We start from the raw sequence: 21251 nt of genomic DNA, 5'->3' as shown, positions 1-21251 counted from the left end.
ATGTACTAGCTAAAATTTTTAGCTTAAAATCTTACCTTTGCAGTTTGAATCTGTTAAAATTTATTGACATCAACCAGATAAGCTTCAAAAATGCAATGTGCAAAAATATCAATAATTAAGTTTCACATATGTATTAGTTGTAAACACAAGAATAGAATTAGGTTAACATTATGTTTTTGAAAGCCTCTTCTCACTTGTTAGTTTCAATTACCTACTACGTCTGCAATTGTGGGTTGAAGGACTTGTGAGGATTTTTATTGAGTCCAACATTAAAAGCTTTCCCAACTTTTTTTGGGGTCAAAAAAGAATATTTCATTAAACAATGTCAAAAGAAACAGAGGATACAAATAAACTTGAGAAAATAATATTTTCATGATGTGTTGTAGTTGGTCGTGGCCATATAGGTTTTTTTTTTCTTCTTCAAAAACCTTTGCCAAAGACGGCAGATAAAAAAAATGCAGCAGACTTTGCGAACAAAAAAACCAAAAGGCACCATACTTGTTGTGGTGGATTGTGTACATGATGTGTCAATTTGTTGGTTGTAACTTGTATATATCATTTGCACGTTATTTGGCAAGTAATCAATTTTTCTTCTTTCCTTTAGAACTTAACAGGACTGATGAAAAGAGCGAAGTGAGCATGTTGAAACTTGAAGGTGGCAATAGAAGCATTCTTATGCAAAAGGTGCTTCATATATGGGAAGTAATTGTAGAGAAATGAATAATTAAGCTTAAGCATGGTTTGAAAATCTTGCGAACCTGCCTTAAAGTTCAACTTTTTATTCTTCTGGACTGTTGTAAAGTTTAGCCTCAATCGATCACAATGATCAAAAGGAATTGATTCATGTTACATAGGATTTGTTTACATCAAGAAATTCCTCTACCTTCAAGTTTTGGGCATTTCCCTATGACTTTGTTTACAGAAGATTGGAGCTCCTGCTCTTATTCCATTTTACTTTTCGTTCTTTGTAGTTTGTGCTTTCTGCCCTGCCCTCGTGGGCCTTTTCCTTCGATGCTCCCATCTTTATCATCCCCTATGCAAACTTTCTATGCTTTCTAAAATGATTCTCCCCCACAAACACAAAATACCAAAAATATATATCAGCACAAAATCTACCAGAATTAATTATTAATAACTCAACCCTAAACTTTGATGTGGGTTAATCTAGACTCACTACACTACACGTGTTATAATTTGAGTAAATTTATAACATCGCGTTGATATGTTAAGCCGGATTACGAAAACGTACAAAAATTCCTTCCTCAAGGGGTAGTTCAATTGAGTATATGCAACGTCGAATAGTAAGTATATAAAGATGATTTCTTTCTATACAACGACAGGCTACAGCTGTGATCATGTGGTGTGGTCCTCCAGAACCAGATGTTTCAAAGTATCCCAGTTACAAATTCCTTGCTTTTAGTAAATCATGCCCTGTCTTGCGCATTTAAGGTGCAATGGCTCTAAAGTCTAAAGCTTAATCTATCTCCCTTCTTTCCAGGTCAAGCTTCATGCACTTGTCAACATATCCATGTGCACCACTGCAAGTTACTTTCCTTTCAAGATGTGTTTTAGAATAACATGTACATGATATCTAGCTTCCTTTGACATCAATATCAACCAGAAATTACTTAAATCATTATTATTATCTTAATAGATTAACCGCAGCAAGATTGAGTAATAATAGTACATGTAAATGTGGTTTCATTCGTTGCAATAAAACATTTTCATGACTTTCAAACGATATCTTTTTATTATAGGGCTTATAATAACTTCAGTATTATCATGGAAGCTCGATTATCGTCATTCTCTCTTTAAATTTAAACAAATGTATATATTGATTGATTGATTGAGGTCCTGTAAAGTAAAAATGTGGTTGGAAAAGTTAGCCACAAAGGTACTTAACGTTATCCAAATATGATTGTTGAAATTTTGTTAAACGTACTTGGCCATTGGCCATGGACAACCCATAATGATGGCGATTAATCCTTAAATTATAAGCCTTTTGCATCTTTGCTATGATATAATTTAGTCTAGATAGCATTGATCTAAATGATTAAAGCAAATTGCGACCTCTGAAAACCTAATTCTTTGGTTGGCAGGTCTCAACTGCAATTATTTTTTTTGCCAAATTTGAATGTGGTTGTATACTAGTGAAGGCTTCATCTCCTTCCATCATCCCTTCCCTGATTTGATTTATTTATAGAAGAAAAAAAAAAAAAAACACTAACATCACGTGTATTTAATCGCTTATAAACTTAATGTATTTTTATACTGCGTTTAATCTCTAACTTTTTAGTGTTAGTTATATTTTGCACCTCAGAAGTATGATCCAAATTTCAAATAGCACCCTAACCTATAAAATCTTTCAATGTCAAACCTAATGTCTCCACAAATTTATTTATTTATTTATTTTTTGTGGGTAAAATTGTTTGCAAATAATTTGAATGTTGTGCCATGCGAGACCTAGATGGTCCATTTTTATTTTTTCACCCACATAACTTAGGCGGTTCCCAATTCTTTAGTGACATGTGAACACGTGGACGCACACATACACATTTGGAAAAATGAAATATTTTTGCTCACCAATTTAACACAAGGTGTATGCTCATCACCATTCTTAATACTTGACATGTATCCAGAGGTATAACTATAGTTAACCTTTTGCTTTGATTTATGTAACCATGGTTATATTTATGGACACATGTCAAGTGTTAAGATTGGTGGTGAGCAAAAATACTCGCTTTGGGAAAATATCTAAAGGCCTTTTGGGTAGGTCACATAAAAAGTTCCCGCCCAATTACTTAAGACCCGTGCATAAAGCCCATGAAAGATCATAAAACATTGGGCTTGATGGGCCTTAAAATAGGGCCCATCCCATTACAATTGGAACCTCTGGTTACGGCATCAACGCCCACAGTATCGTACAATCAATGTAGCTCATTAATAAGCAGTCACTTCAAGCGTGGTGCGTCACGTGAACTACTTACAGTGGCGTGGTTCTCACGCCAGAATTTAACGAAATTAAAAATTAAAAATTAGCCATTTCATTGACTTTTATGGAAGCAGCGCTTTTTATAATCCAATTGATTCGAAGCCCCATAAAAAGCGAGAATCGCCCCCATCCATCTGCTGTTTCGCACCACCAGCCACCAAAACCGAAAGTCGCTGCCTTCAATTTTCTCTCTTTAAAAAAACCCCCAAACCAGAGAGAAACTCAAACCCCACCCACCCACAAACAACGCCATGTCTGGAGGCATAGCTCGTGGTCGTCTTGCCGAGGAGCGGAAGGCCTGGCGGAAGAACCACCCTCATGTCCGTACATCTACCCATATCTTTGTTTCACCGAATTACTGCGAAATTTTTTGTTTTGGGTTTTGATTTTTTTAGTTTTCTGGGTTCTAGGGTTTTGTTGCGAAGCCAGAGACTTTATCTGATGGGACGGTGAATTTGATGGTGTGGCATTGCACGATTCCTGGCAAGACCGGTGTAAGCTCACAAACTTATTGGGACTTTGAATTTTACTGTTTTTATGTTCTTTTTATTTTTCTGGTGAATTGTTTGGATTTCTTAGTTCCAATAGAGTATTGGGTAAAGGGAGTTACTCCATTTAAGATGGGTTTTTCTCATTATTGATCCCAGGTTACTAATTTTCTTATGGAGAAGACAGGAAAACTTGCCATAACACAATCAAGGAAAAATTCTAGTGCAAAGTACCTTTTCTTAATTGACCAAATGACTGAAAAAGTTTTTTTTATTGCAGAAAGCTTCTCCTAGAACGCCTTAAGTTATTCATTATACTTACCTATTTGTTGTTTATTTTGCCGCATAGTTTGGTACGAGTTGTCTATCAGTACCATTGATGAGGTGAATCCATGTTTGAATGTGTGGTTTCAATGCATAGTATACTAAACTCTGACAAAAGAAGAGCGTTGCTATATTTATTGTTGAGAATACAAGTGTGCAACATGATGTGTTAGTGTTACTTGCATGATTCAGATGAGATTTAGTTGGATTGAGCACTTTCATCAATTATGGGTTCATGGATTGTAATGAAAGGTTGAATGAGTTATCTTTTTATAACTCTATTTGTGAGCCAGTCTGGTCTTGACGTTTTCAAGGGTATCCATGTTTTGTGCTGATCTGGTCCGTGGAGAATGATTCATATGTTAACTTGAATGGTGTTGCCAAAAAAAAAAAAAAAAAAACCAGAGCCATTTCATACTCGAAAGTTTGTTATTACATACCATACCTTACCTTTTGGAATCGAGGCTTTTTTTTTTATCTAGAGAGATGGAATAATTTTGCATTTTTTTGGTGTATGTAGCTTCTGACATTTTGTACCATAATGCAGAAGCTTGTGTTGATTTTAGTGGAAGACTCAGCAGGAATGGCCTTCTTTTGGGGTTTTTTTTTTTATTATCTGTAGTGTCTTTATCTCCTTCTGTCGTAGTTTTTGCTTTTCAAATTTATGCGTTTTGGTTTTTGTTTTCATGTCCATTCAACATCGTTTGTGTTAATTATGTATATGGGGTATTTATTTGAAGGGTTTGTACTTCAGGGAAATTTACCCAAAAAAAAAAGATTTTTATATCAGGCAATGTGAGCATTATATGGTTATTTATCAACAGCAGCATGCCTTTACTATATTTAGAGTGGATAAATTAGAAGAAATAAAGAGGCTTTCATAAAATGTAATGTTTTCTATTGGCATTAACATTTCTTACTAATATTATGTTGCAGACTGACTGGGAGGGGGGTTTTTTCCCACTTACCCTTCACTTCAGTGAAGACTACCCTAGCAAGCCTCCAAAGTGTAAATTCCCACCAGGTTTCTTCCACCCAAATGTATACCCATCTGGAACTGTTTGTCTATCAATTCTTAATGAGGACAGTGTGAGTACCTTCTGTTTGTTTAAGTTTTCTACATATAGCAACTTCTTTGGCATGGAGAATTAGTGAGCTTTTTATCCCATGATACTTAGCATTCTTTGTTTTATATGTAGGGTTGGAGACCAGCAATAACCGTGAAGCAAATTCTTGTGGGCATTCAGGATTTACTGGATCAGCCAAATCCTGCTGATCCTGCACAGACAGAAGGGTATCACCTCTTCATTCAGGTATGTTGCTCCTTAGCAACTTTTTGTTTCCCCATTCCTCTGCAAATTTGGAGGGAAGGCTCTGTTGTTTCTTTAATGAATGTAAAGCTAGTATAATGCAGTATACATCTTGCAAACTCTGAAGGTTGCATTCCCACATTTTCTGAGGTGATGGCATATTATTGGGACGTCCAGTAAAGTCACATCTAGCGTCATTAATCCTGGCAGTGGCAATTAGCATCAGAACTCACCCTGAGTGACTGCAACTTTAGGGTGCCATTGCTGTGCTATCTGTTGGTGGCTATACATATGAGAATAGGATTGAGTGTGGAGAAGTGACCACCACTTATGAGTTAAACAAGAATTAATTTACCCTTGCTTTGCTTGAGTTTTTGTTCTTACACTCTGCAATTCGACTTTGTGCAGGATGCCACTGAGTACAAGAAAAGGGTTCGGCAGCAGGCCAAGCAATACCCACCTCTAGTTTAACGCAAAGCTGGCTTTCTAGTCCAAGAAAATGCTGGTACTCTGGTAACCATCGGTTGTTGCCTTTTGTTTAGTGTTAAAACTGCTCATGTAAGAGATTGTTGTTTGCAAGTTTTAGTTGACATCCTGTGTAGAACTACTTGCTGGAATTATTTTTCCTCTTATCATTTGGATTAACTTATGCTAGTGAATGACACTAGCGAGTGATCCAGTCATACTCTGTGTCAATGAGAAACACAATCTTTCGTGTTGGGAAGACTATGTCAATTGTGTTAATTTATGAGTTTCTCGTTCCTGGTTGTGAGGAAGGCTAATGCAAGCACCAAAATAGTCTCAAACACTATTAGATACCATTTGATTTGATTTCAAGGTACTGTGTTTATTCGTATTCAGTTTCACTTTGAATCTCTTTTGTTTCTGGTAATTAAGGTATTGCAAAAATGAAAATTGCAGACTTTGAGATCCCTGGATCAAAATAATCAGGTCCATCAACCTTTGGCAGAAAATCTTAAATGCGGAGAAGCGTTCAGGAATTATTTCCATGTGTTTTTTCATGAAGTGCAAAATTTCAATGTTCTTCTAAATAGAAAGCACTTATGAGTAGATGAGCTTCCTCTTAAAATGGGTCACTTGAATAAATCACCCAAACTTTTTCTTACAGCATTAATGGTTGACATGATTCACTTAACCCATGATTAAAGATTTACTTGGGGATCCAATAAATTGATGCCCAAATAATGTTTCCTCCTTTTTCCATTGTCATAATGGTGACACTTTTGTTTATCTCAACTAGTGAAAATTGATTTTCACTTGCAAATAAACTAAATATTACCGCCAACGGGTCTAACTCAGTTAAAAATACTTTGATCTCATATTCAAAAATATTTTGATCGTAATTTAGTTTTGAAATCCCACTCAAAATTTAGTTATTTTTCTTCTAATATCTTATCTATCATTTAGTTATTTTTCTTCTAATATCTTATCTAACATTTGAAGTAATTTCATGTTCCAATCGAAAAGTAAATAAAAAGCAAACGCTGAGCTATGATCAAATTAAAAGATGGGATTTTGAAACAAAAAGAAAGGTAGGATTTTGATAAAATAAAATAAAATACACGCAGCTCCAACTTTTCCGGCCCAGCCCATCTGTGGCACTGCGGGACTGCCGATGCAAATATCATAAAACAAAAAACCCGAAACCCAAAATCATCTTCTTCTAGGGCTCCAAAATGGACGACATGGCTGCCTATTACCCGCCACCGCCTCCACCACCAGGCTCCGTCCACTACCCATACTACCAACAACCGCCACCACCTCAACCGCCTCCGTCGGTGGCGCCACCGCTACAGCACCACCTGGTTCAGCCCTACTTCCCTCAACACCCACCGCCTTTCTCTTCCTACGCTCCCGCTCTCGTCCCCCAACCCTCACACGACGAGGTCAGGACCCTATTTGTCGCGGGTCTTCCCGAAGATGTCAAGCCCCGAGAAATCTACAACCTCTTTCGCGAGTTTCCGGGTTACGAGTCCTCCCACCTCCGGACCCCAACCGAGAAGTCTCAGGTATTGCTGACAATTGAAATTAAATTATATTAATGCGTGATTTTGAGTGATTTTGGTTATCAGCTTACTGTAGCGGTCAAAAAGTTTGGAGCTTTGCAATTGGGTTGGAATATATATTTGTTTTTTGTCACTGAAGCTGTTGTGGGCTGACATGGTCTTTTGGTGATGTAGCCTTTTGCTTTTGCGGTGTTCTTGGATCAGCAGTCTGCGATCGGGGCAATGCATGCTCTGAATGTGAGTAGACCTTGCTTTTGTTTGTGACATTAATAGTTGGGTATCTGTATATAAACGCTGTAATATACAATGCTGTCTCAACTATACAGTAGAGGAAATTAGGATAGTATTGGTTGGTATTTCACAGTTTATAGTTATCTTCGGGACTAACACCCAACTTATAAGTCTGTTGCAAATTGTTTGAATTGAAGAGCCTCGCTTGGGGTAAATTAGCTTATGCCTATTCATGTGTGGAGAATGGCGGATCTTTAGTACTAGCAGTTGGCTTTTGTGTTGTTTGTTTGTATGGGTTTTATTATTATTCACTGTGTTGGTGAGTTTTACATTATATGTAAAATTTAGGTGAAAATTTTAACTAAGAGCTCTTGATTCCGAACTGTGTTTGCAGGGAATGGTGTTTGATCTTGAGAAGGGGTCAACATTATATATTGATCTAGCAAAATCTAATTCTAGGTCAAAACGCTCAAGAACAGGTCTATTTCTATTCACTTTCTTTGTCCTTTGTTTGTTCTCTTCCACATCTTAACTGACTTGAACTGCAATCTGTGCTATTGTTGATCATTGTATGTAGATGATGAAAGATCTGGCTCAGATAAGAAAGCTAGAGGTTCATCGTATTCAAGGGGCGCTCCTGATTCTGGTAAGAGGATTGCCTCTAACTGCTTGTGTAAGGGAGTTAGCTTGTACGAATTTCTTGTCTGCAATTTTTTTGTCACTAATTATCCTGATGTACTTTATGATCTCACGGTGCTTTAAAATCGCTTTTCTTTACTATATCTATTTGATGATTGACTGGTCTACAAGATCAGAAACTATTACTTAGTCACATGGAGGACACATTCTTCTAAAAGCTCACATTGCACATGTTTTGCACGCTTGGGCACTAGCAGGTGTTGGCAGCATTCACATGCCTGGAATGGGTAATTCTGCTTACAACATCATTGGTTATCCATCTGCACCAAGGTCATCTGCACTGCTTGAGCACACGTTTTGTTTTGTTTACATGGAAGTGACTACTTGTAGCTCAATAATCAGCACATATTTTATTTTAAAATATATTACTACTAGCTGAAAGGCCAAGGGATTAGTAAAAGCAGTTTCGGGACGCCCTGGTCCATGAAGTTAGAGTATAGTATTTTCCTTTTTGAAATAGTCACTTTAATAAATCTACGGATTTCCTTGTACTCATTTATTTTTTCTCTTCACTTTTCAGTCATGGAAACTTCAATGGCATACCTGTACATGAGACAATAGCCGGAAACGTGGTATCTTATCTCTTCACTACTTGCACTCTTGTTAGATAATGGATTCCTAAGCTTGCCTTTTGCAGATCTATTTGTATTTTTCTCCTATTCATATATTTTCTTCTGGAATCTCACTTTTTATTTAAATTAAATGTTAGATAATATGCATGTGAAATGTCATCTGAGTGATTTTGTTTTTTATATGGACATGCAAGTGTTTTTTTTTTTATACGGACATCTGAGTGTTATTGGCCTTTATACATTGGCAGAATAATTCTGCAGCACAACATTTTCCACAAAATAATACTCCATGCCCAACTATTTTCGTGGCTAACTTGGGGCCAACTTGTACGGAGCAAGAGCTGATTCAAGTATTTTCAAGGTTAGTAGCTATACTTTATTTATTGTAGATTCATATGTATAGTCCGCAATACTGTGATGTCATTTTCTAACTGTTTTTATTAGGTGCCCTGGGTTCATAAAATTGAAGATGCAGAGCACATATGGAGCTCCAGTTGCATTTGTTGATTTTCAGGTACCCATGTCTGTTAGGTTCTATCATCTGTCTTAAATATAACCATAAAACACGGCCTTTCTGAGAGGGAGCCTAATAAGATGTAAATAACACTGATATAATTCTGGTTTAATTTTAACAGGGTTGAACCTTGTTGTGAAAACTGACATAGTTCTCATTTATTTTGAACGGTTGAACCTTGTTTTACATTGGATATGGAATGTTCTATTTGTAGATAGCATATGAAAATTGGAAGTAAAATTCCGTAATCCTTATCCTGTTGCACTTTGTAAATTCTTTGATTTTATTGTGTCAAGTATATAGGAGAAGCCTCTAGTTATCGGTATAATTTCCAATCTCCTGATCCGAACGCCTCTAGAGCTGCTTTGCAATTCTAATTATATTCTTTGCCATATCTGAAGGATACTGCCTGCTCAACTGGAGCGCTGAGTCATCTGCAAGGCACAATTCTCTACTCGTCGACAACGGGCGAAGGCATGAGATTGGAGTATCCTTTAATTAGCTCATCTCCTAAGTTTTTCTGCCCTTGACTTTTGTTGATTTCTCTGTCACAAGTTTTGCTTAACAAGAATCTCAGGTATGCCAAATCACGAATGGGAATGCGGAAGAAGCCAAAGTAATATGAAGAAAATAACAAGATGTATGCTTTTTGCTCGTTTCCATGCCCACACAAGCGGATCCACATCTTACATTAAGCTTGTACCAAGAATAGGTAGACTTTAGTATCAGGGTTAACTGTTATGATGATTTATGTTCATTTTCTGAATAATGGAAATGTTTTTTTTTTTTCCATTCCCATTGTGAATTCGTAATGCTTTGGTTTTATATCTTCAAATTCAGAATGGAAAGCGATCCCTGTATTTTTGTGGTGATAGAGTTCCAGTGTAAATAGTAACAAAATACGAACCAGAACTTGTGAGTTGAACAAAACAAAACAGAAAAGATTTGTAAAATCTGCCCGAAGATCCTCCAGATTCTACTATTTTATCGCTGCAAGGGTCCAAGATTTAATCAAAACAACATATTTTCAACTGATCACGGATGAAGAAGCATTGATTGAAGCAGCTGTTCGAAGTTTGTGATGTTCGGGGCTCGTCTGTCCTTATCTGGGAAAAAAACTTTTCATCGTGTAAAATCACGCGGTGGTACAATTCATTTATGTTATAACACGTATCTTATCTCAATGTTAAGTTCGTTCACACATATTATAAGATGTGTGGGGATTCGCATTAATGTAAATATTGACTATACTAAAAGTAATTCAACGTAAGTGGACTGATAATTAAAATAAAGTAAATAATTAAGAACACATCTAGCCTTCTCTCTCATTCATAATTCATTCATGCAGGGCGGCACAGAGGCACGTAACGTAAGCATCCATCGTTAATTACTAAGTTAGTAGTGTGTATGCTATGTGACATCTTCCAAACAAAATAAATATAATAAAAAAATGTCAAAGACAAAGACACCCCATTTTCCATTTTCCATTTCCCATACATGTGACTTTCTCTTGTTATTTTCTTTTTCTTTTTCTATTTTCTGCAGACCACACAAACACACGACCTCAACCTCAAATCATCAAAATAACATTAATGAATAATAATTATAGTACACTATACAGTTAGAGACATGTGCACCGTGCACGCATCAATTGACATGTAATTTTTATTTTGGATTTATTAGAAAAAGGTCAACATGGTGCATCCTTAACTATTCCTATGTCGAGGGAAAACTAACTTCCCTCGGATTTTGTCACACTCTGTCATTCACACTGCATGCCACGTCATCGTGTCATGAATGATTCTCCATACTTTGCATGAATTATTGGTCCTCCTTCCGACCTTATGAGATCATGCTGCCCAATTAATGTCTTTGACCCAAACAGTAAATGGGAAACAACCTACTAATGATGGAACCTAATTAATGTCTTTGGCTCGAAGCTCAGCTATAACATTACTACTACTTACTTAGCTTAATCGTGATTAGATTGTTGAATGCAGCTTAATTACTTCCTCATCCTTTTCTTTGGAGACTAAAAAGGTCAACAAGATTGGATAAGCTCTCCACTTTTGGGGACAACTACCCTATAAATAAAAATAAAAATAAACCATCAACCATCAATCACAATTAGCATTCTTGTTTGTTTCCAACTCCAAGCCAGCTGAAAGTCTCTGGAAAGAGCGAATTACCAAACACATGGAGACTGGCCTCATTGCATCTCCAATTTTTTCTACCCCCACTCTATCTTAGCTTTGAAACCTAGAGTTTTCAAATTTGACCCATTTAATATCACAAATCACAACACAACAAAACATTGAAAGAGGCCCCTTCTTTTCAGGGGCTACAAAGTTTAGCTATTTTATTTTATTTTTATATGTAATTATTATTATAGCCATCGAAGCTGTAAATGTAGCTGAAAAATCCCCTAGGACTAGGGTATTTATTTATATATAGGTCCCCTTAGGCGACAAGCCATAGTGGTTTTTTAAGTATCTTTAATTTCACTAGATTGGTTAAAGTTGTAGATTGAGCAGTGTAAACGTATACCCTAGAAGTTAGAACTCAGCCAAATTTGAAAAGGTGTATGTGCGATGGTCGGTGGTGCTTTTTACATGTTTGCATGTAGTGGCAGCTCTTAATGATGCACAGCTTCTTGTCTGATTGTTGTGGGTTTCTTCTGAGCCGCGCATAAAGTTGGGAACTACGTACAAAACGCACAGATGTAACCACTGTTGTTGAATGCCTTATGGGCAACTTTTAGGATTTCAAAATAATGCGTACAAATTATTAAACAAAAATTTATTACAAGGGATGGACGGATTTAGGATTTACAATATTAAAAACAAAATTATTACAATTTTAAAGCTAAAGAATGGGGTGTGATTTTAATTTAAACAAAAATTTAATGGGTAAGTGTGGTTTTTAATGTTAATTGTTTCTGTATGTTAAGATTTTTATTTTTTTAAATTTATTTATTTATGTGAAGAGTTAAATGTTAATAAAATTTGGGAAGTGTGGTGAAACATGATGTGGACTTAAAAAAGGGAGGTCTCTCACACACAACTCCACCAAGTCAATGCAGTAAATCTGTCAGTTGGGGTCCATTTACATGGGTTGATTGGAACTTGGGGGAGTGAACTCAAGTGTGCTGGGTTTGCTATTTTACACTAGAAAAAAAAAAAATATTGCCTAGGCTATAACTCAGGTTAGTCATAGGGACGGTCCGTTCCTGACAGTGGGGTTGTTCGTCGTGTACTTGATTTATGAGTAAATCTAATTAAACACGTGTTATTTTTATTTAATTGGATTATTATATTACTCAACACTGTTGTGTGGCATGAACAATCCCACTAAAGGTTTTCTCTTTTTGATATGTCGGGAATTTCAGAGAGCAATAATACTTGTTAGAATCCAAGTTATTTCCAAAATGGAATGCAAATTGCAAAGATATGTGGAACCAACCAGATCATAAATTATTGTCATTTTATATAAATATATATACAATAAGGTCCATACAAATCCATGAATGATTGAGATTCGTTTATTGGTCATAATAACCCTTATTGTAGGTAACATACAATGCAAACAAAATGTGGACGGAGACAAGCACATAAGATCATTCCTTGTAGTATTTAAATGGAAGATTTACTTGAACCACATGTTTGTGTGGGTCGTATGATGCGTGAAAAAAACGATGAACCCTAGGTGTATGTCATTGTGGAATATTATTATGTATAATGTATGTATTGTTGACAAGGGACATGTGTTGTATAATAAAGTATAATATTGGTATAATAGAAAGAATTGTCTACAATTGTTGAAGTTGAAAACAAATCTATTATGCATTCACGACAAGAAATCATTCACACGTGCGTGAACGACTACTGTCATGAAATCTACTTATGTTCTATTTAAAGAAGCATTCACACGCGCGTTAAACAAGTGTAGAAGTTTTTTCTTCCTTTTTAACCGTTGTCTAGTTTTCTACCTGTACTAGAAAAGACAAGATCCTTCGACTTTACAGTGTCCAATCCTCCAACCTCATTGTTTGTCCTACTAATGTTTATGACTTGTTACAAAGGAAAGGAAGTGTGATTTTATTCGACCGCCACAAAAGTAAGTCTCTCTCAATCACTTTGTGTGTGGGGCGGTAAATTCAGGGAATCAAAACTCAAAACACACAAAAAAATCAGATTGTAACCTTTTATGCATAAAATAATGAGGCCGGCCCAATCAGATGATCAACAGGTTTTTTCCATTTTTACTTGGTGGGGTCGTTACCATTTTTAAATTACCATATTGTCCCTACCGTCCCACCACCTGTCAAAAGGGGGAGGAGAGAATCGTCTTATCCCTTGAGATCGTTATTGCGTGGAGGGAAAAGTCAATTCCTAACGGTATTAGAAAATTAAAAAAATAAAAAAATAAAACTTTTCCCACAAATGCAACAACTTTTATTATTTACATTGGAAAAAAAACCAAAAAAAAAAAACTTGGGAAATAACTGAAATATTATTTTCATGGTGTCTGGTTGAATTCCATTAGGATTTATTTAGCAAAAAAACTAGTTTTTTTTTTTCTGCATAATTATTTCCAAATTGTACATGAAACTAAAATTAATTATTATTTTTAAAGACTCTTTCCTGAGCATTATAATTTTTATAGAAAGAGAAAAGAGAAATGTTTTTCACAACCTTTGAATTCCACTTCAGTTGCCCACAACACAAACAAACAGACAGCTCTCCCATCACTACCTCCACCACCACCACCCAGTAGATATTTTATTTATTTATTTATACATTCTGAATTGTATAAATAAATCCCATCTCATTTTGGTCCATTTGGAAAAGCAAAACAAAAAGAAAAGAAAAAAGAAAGGAAGAAGAAGAAAAGATTATTAGAGCTCTCATACTCAGACTCAGACTCAGAGATGCAAAGAGAAAACAGAGCATCTCCATCTTCTTCTACTTGGCCAAGTACCCTGTGTTTGCAAGACAGGGTCCTCTGAGTCTGCCTAAAACCACCGCTAATAAGGCAAAACCCAATACCCCAAAAAAAAAAGGGTGGGATTGTGTCGGTGAATTTGGATTTATTTTGGGATTAAATTTTTTGTTTTCTTTTGTTGGGTTTCAGAGACGTGGAGGCTTACCCAGATGACAAGCTTAGTGGCCAAGTAGCATGCAAACCCTCTCTACCCCAAAAAGCAGCCCACTTGTTTTGCATTCTCACACCCACAAAAACCCAAACACAGAACCCCACAACAATTGAAGAACCAGAAGAAGATGGACGGTGGAGGAGGTGTGACAGAAACTAATAGGAAGCGAGGGGTTGAGAACGACAAGCCGTACAAGGGGATAAGGATGAGGAAGTGGGGCAAGTGGGTGGCTGAGATTCGAGAACCCAACAAGCGCTCCAGAATTTGGCTCGGCTCCTACTCCACCCCCATCGCCGCCGCTCGGGCCTACGACACGGCCGTTTTTTACCTGCGGGGCCCGTCGGCGCGCCTCAATTTTCCCGAGGCTCTGGTGGTCGAAGGCGGAGTCGGCTGCGGATGCGGCGACATGTCGGCGGCTTCGATACGCAAGCGGGCCACCGAGGTCGGCGCCCGAGTCGACGCCGTCGAGACTGCTATGCGCCACCACCGTGGTGGCGCCGCGGCGCCAAACAGAGGTGCCGCTGAGATTAAGCCCTGCGTGGATGGATTCGTGGATCGGGTCGACCTGAATAAGATGCCGGATCCGGAGAATTCGGACGGTGACTGCGAGTGGGAGACGAATTAGTGAGAGAGAGATAGAGACTTATCTGAATCTTAATCTCTTTGTTTCTGAAATTGAGGGGTGGCTTTGCTAACATGCGCAGGGGAGGTATGTGACTGCTGAAGCAATGATGAAGCTTTCGTCCTGGTCCTGGATTAGAGAATTAGAATTAGCCTACTGTATCCCTTTTTTTTTTTTTTCTATCCTTTTTCTTTTCTTTTCTTTTTTGTTCAGAAAGATTTTTGCGTTTAGATGGAGAAATTTTGGCCCTTACGAAAACGTGATATAAGATGTAAATTATGCTAGAAAATTAGCTAATTTTCCCCTTTTGCTATGTATTTAATCCTTAATTTTAATTTTAATTTGTTCCTCCTAGTTGGAACTTGGTGGGTGAGAGATATAACTTCCAAGTGGTATTTTGGTAGGAAACTGGTAATGGGAATTTTGATGGAACAGAGGAAAAATGGAATTGAAAAAAAGTAAAAGAGAGAGAGAGGGAGAAGTTGAGAAGAGGGGAGCAGAGAGGGCCTACAGGGAGGGGGAGACAAAGGGGGCCAGGGCTAACCACTAAAGCGATAACTACTACTGGAGAAAAAAGCAATTCAGATTTGAGAGTTAGGTATTTTCTGGTTCTCACCACTGTACCTGATTCATTGATTGTGAATTATATGGGTGGGATTATCAATTTCAATTATATGGGATGGGTATGGGTGGTGGTGCACTGGTGGTGTGGTAGGGTTTTGGTTTTGGTGGGACGGAGGAGGAAGAGGGGCAAATTGGGTGCATGATCGTGATTTGATGGGTGTGCATAGTGTGCCCTCTATCGGTTTTGTCCCCCTAGCTAATGCCTCTCTCATCATCAGTCTCAGATTCTATTTCTGGTCAAATGACACTATTGCCATGTCTTGCTCTATCCGTCTGTGCTCCTGAACAAGGACAATTAGATTAGCAATGGCTGCATAGATTTTAAGAGCCATAAACACTCTGATTTTGGCTGGTGCAAATTATGGATTAGCTGTAACCCATGTTTTTGGTTTAATTTAACCATTTCCATGCTACTTTCCACGAAACGGCAACGATTAATCCACAATTAGCGGAGAATCGGGTATAAATCTTACTACGCTAATGTGAGTTGTTAATTATTTTTTTTAAAAGTTGCTCATATCTCAATGATGTAGATGTTCAAGGTTAGCTGTTGAAGAAGGCTAAACCTACATGCACCGCAGTTCAAATTTTCTCCAATGAATGACCTTGTTGATTGTTACTTCCAAGGAAAAGAAATATACACTTTCCCTCTTTCACCTCAAAGATTTGATTGATTGTAGTTCCACATGTTCTTTTCATTGTGCGTATCAAAGGGAAAATCTTTTAAATCCAATGCGGCAATCATTTTGACTATCATACATTTTCTGTTCTTTTTTAAACGCAACAATAATAGATAGAAATCCAATAAAGAAAGATAAAGTCTACAACCTCCCCAATTCAACCATATTGTTCAACAACTAGTGCGGAAAATTTGGCAATCATGAAACCAATCCAATGGCCGCTTCAGTTCAACAAACGCAGGACAGCATCTAGACTAAGGAGAAATGATATACATGTGCGCCATGTGTGTGTGGTTGTCAACCGTTGATGGGATTCCATCAACGGCTAACCACTCAACTGTTTTTTTTCCTGCCCCTTCTCAGGGACAAGCATGGATGGTCCATAAACCCTTAATCCTGGTAGGTTTCTGTGTTATTCATAATTAATACAACCTCATTGCTGTTTTACACAAACACTTTGTCAAAATTGTGCCTATAAAGAAGACCAGCTCCTCCAACATCTTCTATGACTGCACCATAAACATCTGGAACGAAATTTGATCCTTATGTGTTTGGCTGTTATGTTTTCGATTCACTAGCATGTTTTATTTGAAGGGCAGCTCTAATGATGTTTCCTCTTGTAATAATTCCTACCTTTATAGCGAGAACAGTGGCATATCAGAGATACAGAAAGATACAGAAAGAGTATTATGGCAACAGCGAAAGAGAGATCAAGAGAAAATAATGCATCTCTTACCAGCTTACCGCTGTCATCTACAACTGGAAGTCTGCGATATTTTGTCTCGAGCAATAATCTGACATCAGATAACAAAAATTAATCCTTTCCAGCTAGACCGATAATAGGATGCAGAAATGGGAAAAAGTAGAGAAGGAAAACAAAACCTAGCAACATCCTCAAGATTAGTGGTTTCACTAACAACGACTGGGGCTGGTGTCATCAAATCGCCGACCACCTGCCCATTGGTTTTACTGAGCAAGTTCTGTACCTCGTTGAAAGTCTGCAACCATATCAATTAAAGAAGCATTTTTGTAAGGCAAATTATTCGTTGCAGAAATAGGAAAGTACTGGTCAGACTTCATTGAAGCTATCTTCGCAGGGAAGTAATTTCAAATGCTATGGAGCCAAAAGCATTATGCCTCTTGATATCAATTGCCTCTCTTGGGATATACAAGAAAAATAAAAGTGTAATAAAACTCTTAAACCGCCCTCCATTTTACCCCCAATACTGAGATCTTTTGTTAAGTAGAATAAAAACAATATAAACAGATGCAGACAAACATCAAGAACAGTAAAAGATGAATATATTTAAAGAAAATTTGTCACATACTTTCCAAGAGCTGTCCACTACTGGAAACATGCTGTTGTCAGTTCTTCCTTGACCTATCAGGTGAAATATTTGGACGGTTGTATTATGTAAGAGATGACCATCTTGATCATTGTGCACAGAAAATCATACAGTTCTGTTTGAGATCATAGCACCTCACCATACAGAAAGGAGTATATCCATAGCCAAACACATCATTTGTAACCAATTCTATCTATATTGCAATTAAATAAACTTAAATTGAACTGATTTCCAATTCATTTCATTTGTTCGAAACTTAACTGAATAACTAAGTTGAATTCACTTTACCGAACAAAACAATAGAAGAAACAAATGAATATAGTCCTAATAAAATTACACTTCTTTAACCAGATAACTGTTACGCACTGGCACTGTTGTAATATGCAAAAGTTGCACAGACTGGAAGTATTTGATTTACGTCTACAAACAAAACTAACAAATATTAAAACAAACAAAAAAATTTAAAAAGTTTTTTTTTCTATATTTGAAAAAGAACATGATAGTCCATCAAATGAAGTCCCAATGTCACTAGCCCAAAAAGGAGAATACAGACATCAGGGTCATCTATTCAAAATTCATATGCCACACCAAGAGAAATAGGAGGATAGTGATTGAATGACTGAAGACCAATCCGGTGTTCTCTTATGTCTTTAACATACGCATTAATACGAGTTAAAACCATTTGGTTTCAATGAGAAAAATGGGTAGATGAGTGATTGAAGGCCAGAGAGAGAGAGAGAGAGAGAGAAGGACAGAGATCTCTTTGAATAATGAAAAAACTGGGAGGGCAGCAGTGGAGAAACTAGAAGGGGATGCAGGGATCTCGTTAGAATGAGAAAAAGTGTCACAACAGATGAATGGAACCATAAGAAAATCCAATCTACTTTGGTCAGACTGGAACCTGTATGGAAATCCGAATATTTCCCCACCAAAAAAATTCGAATTCAAAGGGCATACCTATATAACTCAGTTGCAACTGAACTGAAGTAGTGAATTCCTTATTCTGCAGAGGTTCCAAACAGGATGTGAAAGATATTCAACTATTCCAGACAATCATACTTATAAAACTCCTCAAACTACACAGCCCATTTTATGTAGTTTATCCTTTTTTTTTCTTCTTAAAAACAAATGATAGGGAAACAATAACATTTTGACCTTTTTGCAAGGGATGTGAATTACTATGACATCCTTGCCCGACACTTTGACACCTCTTTTTTCTCAATGATAAAACTAAATACTCTGCTAGCCAAAGTGAGTACACCATGATTTGCGCTAATGTTTCTTTATGTTAAGCTTAGCTGTAACCCCAAATATTTGGGTTACGTTACATGGATTCCAATCACATACTTACCAGGTTTCACACAGGAATTTTCAAATTCCATTTAATATTAATCCTATATAGAGCTATATCCTTCACTAAATCTCTTGTGGACATATCCTTCCTAATCAATTCCACCAATGCCATTCTTGGTATCCATTACTGTTCAATTCTCCTCCTTGAATCGCCTTATTCTTTCACAGAGTACATTTGTATCTTCATACTGTATATGACCAGAATATCATAAATTCCCTCATTTTATCATCAATCGAAGCTACCCCCTACCTTAGAAAGAATATCCTCATCCACCTCAACGTCCTCATCTACTTTAATTGGATGTAAAATAACGTCAAATGTTTACAAAAAATAAAATAATATATACTATCATGCATACCAGCCAAAATAATGCATGTCAAACAAACTGATCTTACAAGATTCAGATCACCCTTCTTCAAGTGGTGGCCTAGCTATCAAGTAAATGATACATAGATATGATCATAAATCAAATGAAGATGAAAATGAGAGAAAACACCATGAAATCTATTAGAGATAACTTGAATGAAAAAGCAAAATTTGATAAACCAAAAAAAAAAAAAACTAAGATATAATTTTACATATTAAATTACCTGATATGGTGTCCAATGCTAATAAGTCATAATCTGAAACAAGACCAACCTGCATCAAAAAAGTACCACTGTATATTAGTTGCTCAACCATAAAAGCTCAAATCAAGAAACAGATACTGACTAAACAAAGAGGATGGTCACAACTTCTCAGAAAAAGAAAGATGTTTTTGTTTCTATAACATTAACATGAGAAAACGCAGGAGATTCCATGGGGGTTGCGAAATAGACATATGTGTGTTTGCTTGAATGCAGGCCGCATGCATACACTATTATGCTGAGCATATTGCAGATATGTTTCCAAACGAACAAAGCAGGTGTGTGAATTCTTGATCCTTGAGGTCATAACAAAATCCTGAACCAACCAAGGGGAGGAGAACAATGTTCCACGAGAAAAAATTTCCTGGTCCGTTCACAGTTCCAATGTGAATACCTAATCCTCACTTACAATCAGAATGACATAATGTACCTTAAGTAAGACAATACTTTTTTCTTCTTTTTTTCGGTTTACAAGTAAGACAACACTTTGATATATAAGTTCAAACATCGCAAATTGGAAATCACTTGTAAAGTCTGGTACTGAAATTTGAAAGAGAATACATGGAAACACAAAGTGTTGGAGAAAGAAGGGAGATGAAAAGTGAAGACCCACCAATTTCCAGTCGTCGTCGATCACTGGAAAACCAGTGATTCTGTTTTCTACAAGAAGTTCTATAGCTGTGGGCATAAAAGCTAATTCCATCAGAAAATGAAAAATTTACAAAACTGCACTAATAAGCTTCACCTCATACAACAAATAGTACCTTCATCTACAGTAGTTGTGGGCCTAACCACACGCAAATCCTTTCTAGGCGTCATGAAATCGCCAACTACATGAATTCCATTCTTTTCCTGCACATTATCAGGTAAACCAGACGCAATTCTGCTCATCACAACAAGTGATCCAATTCTAGCCAAAGACACAAATTAAGCTACATTTTCAAAATTTCAACCGTTTGAATTCGATTTGATCAAACACCTTCAATTAAAAATTCTAATCAAAATTACTCAGATGAAATTCAGAGAACGGAGTGGATCAGAAGAAAATACCGGTACGGAATTAGACGTCAAGGCGGCGCTGGCGGCGACATTGAAGGACCTCCGGAGCCCCAAAGAGCGACACGTGGTGACGGAGATTGAGAAGAGGCGTCGGTCTGGACGGCATAGCAGCAGGCACGACAGCCGATTAGCCGGAGAAGAAACGGAAGCTGTGGAATTAGGCAGGAGTGAAGGTTCTGGAACGAAAATCGAGGCCATGACTGTGTCTAGTGGCGCTGGCAAGCAATTGTGTTTTGGTTTTGGTTATCAGCTGCGCGGCCTACAGAGTAACCGCCCTGTGATCGAGACCGCGCTAGCTGTTAAATAGTAACGGATTTAAAAACTAATTTGACTGAGCTGACTAGGTTGCTACGTGGCACTTTCAGGTTTCAGGGTGGGCCAGAGAGGCGATCTGACGGTGGACATTGCGTTATCAGTTGTGTTTAGGTTTGGCATCACTCTAGCATATACAAGAGCGTCCTTGGAGCAGTTCCACCGCCAGGGGCTAGCCCAGGCAGAGGGGCCCTAGGCCCGAAAGGAGACTCCAGCGCGCGAGATCCAGTTCCGGCAAGGCATGGGACCTACTAGCCCGGGCAATCCCAAGGGGAGATTTGGCCAATTTCCTTGCTTTCGGGCTGCTAGTGTCAGC

At 37.3% G+C, this 21251-nt stretch overlaps 4 protein-coding genes across 7 annotated transcripts; 3 read left to right on the top strand and 1 right to left on the bottom strand.

Moving 5' to 3' along the window:
• The first annotated feature begins 3085 nt into the window (after positions 1-3085).
• On the top strand, positions 3086-5843 carry LOC110747219 (SUMO-conjugating enzyme SCE1). The gene is made up of 5 exons (XM_088255454.1): positions 3086-3312; positions 3403-3486; positions 4741-4893; positions 5004-5117; positions 5523-5843. Exons 1-5 carry the CDS (start codon positions 3244-3246, stop codon positions 5583-5585), a joined length of 483 nt encoding a protein of 160 aa, XP_088111580.1. The 5' UTR covers positions 3086-3243; the 3' UTR covers positions 5586-5843.
• An 847-nt stretch (positions 5844-6690) lies between these two features.
• Positions 6691-10031, top strand: LOC110757340 (RNA-binding (RRM/RBD/RNP motifs) family protein). 4 transcript variants are annotated; one of them, XM_088254121.1, is made up of 10 exons: positions 6691-7144; positions 7316-7378; positions 7767-7851; positions 7950-8018; positions 8266-8341; positions 8592-8640; positions 8892-9004; positions 9088-9157; positions 9559-9644; positions 9735-10031. In XM_088254121.1, the coding sequence occupies exons 1-10, from the start codon at positions 6812-6814 to the stop codon at positions 9775-9777; spliced, it is 987 nt and encodes a 328-aa protein (XP_088110247.1). In that variant the 5' UTR covers positions 6691-6811; the 3' UTR covers positions 9778-10031. The 4 variants fall into 4 exon arrangements, with proteins under 4 accessions (XP_088110247.1, XP_088110248.1, XP_088110245.1 ...); XM_088254122.1 differs by having other exon boundaries at positions 6694-7144; positions 8269-8341; XM_088254119.1 differs by having other exon boundaries at positions 6695-7144; positions 8592-8643.
• A 3850-nt stretch (positions 10032-13881) lies between these two features.
• Positions 13882-15275, top strand: LOC110773776 (ethylene-responsive transcription factor ERF011). Its single transcript, XM_021978300.2, has one exon. It carries the CDS (start codon positions 14440-14442, stop codon positions 14935-14937), a length of 498 nt encoding a protein of 165 aa, XP_021833992.2. The 5' UTR covers positions 13882-14439; the 3' UTR covers positions 14938-15275.
• Positions 15276-16345: 1070 nt separating this feature from the next.
• Positions 16346-21010, bottom strand: LOC110763941 (CBS domain-containing protein CBSX1, chloroplastic-like). The gene is made up of 8 exons (XM_088254943.1): positions 20615-21010; positions 20329-20416; positions 20178-20242; positions 19529-19577; positions 17567-17619; positions 17121-17236; positions 16975-17032; positions 16346-16871 (listed from the first exon to the last, which is right to left on the bottom strand). Exons 1-8 carry the CDS (start codon positions 20819-20821, stop codon positions 16797-16799), a joined length of 711 nt encoding a protein of 236 aa, XP_088111069.1. The 5' UTR covers positions 20822-21010; the 3' UTR covers positions 16346-16796.
• Between the last annotated feature and the right edge of the window lie 241 nt (positions 21011-21251).

Source organism: Prunus avium, chromosome 6 (assembly GCF_965620075.1).
Source record: "Prunus avium chromosome 6, drPruAviu1.hap1.1, whole genome shotgun sequence".
NCBI lineage: Eukaryota > Viridiplantae > Streptophyta > Magnoliopsida > Rosales > Rosaceae > Prunus > Prunus avium.
This window is presented reverse-complemented; position numbering and strand designations above follow the sequence as displayed.

Bases quoted from the DNA above. Each gene is read 5' to 3' on its own strand.
- LOC110747219 (XM_088255454.1), top strand. From the start codon at position 3,244: ATGTCTGGAGGCATAGCTCGTGGTCGTCTTGCCGAGGAGCGGAAGGCC. The intron at 3,487-4,740 runs GTAAGCTCACAA...ATTATGTTGCAG, and splicing joins CGATTCCTGGCAAGACCGGT to ACTGACTGGGAGGGGGGTTT. The intron at 4,894-5,003 runs GTGAGTACCTTC...TTTTATATGTAG, and splicing joins CAATTCTTAATGAGGACAGT to GGTTGGAGACCAGCAATAAC.
- LOC110763941 (XM_088254943.1), bottom strand. From the start codon at position 20,821: ATGGCCTCGATTTTCGTTCCAGAACCTTCACTCCTGCCTAATTCCACA. The intron at 20,243-20,328 runs GTACTATTTGTT...TTATGCCCACAG, and splicing joins CACAACTACTGTAGATGAAG to CTATAGAACTTCTTGTAGAA. The intron at 17,033-17,120 runs GTTTTGTTTTCC...ATCTGATGTCAG, and splicing joins AATCTTGAGGATGTTGCTAG to ATTATTGCTCGAGACAAAAT.
- LOC110757340 (XM_088254119.1), top strand. From the start codon at position 6,812: ATGGACGACATGGCTGCCTATTACCCGCCACCGCCTCCACCACCAGGC. The intron at 7,852-7,949 runs GTCTATTTCTAT...CATTGTATGTAG, and splicing joins GTCAAAACGCTCAAGAACAG to ATGATGAAAGATCTGGCTCA. The intron at 9,005-9,087 runs GTTAGTAGCTAT...TGTTTTTATTAG, and splicing joins CTGATTCAAGTATTTTCAAG to GTGCCCTGGGTTCATAAAAT.
- LOC110773776 (XM_021978300.2), top strand. From the start codon at position 14,440: ATGGACGGTGGAGGAGGTGTGACAGAAACTAATAGGAAGCGAGGGGTT.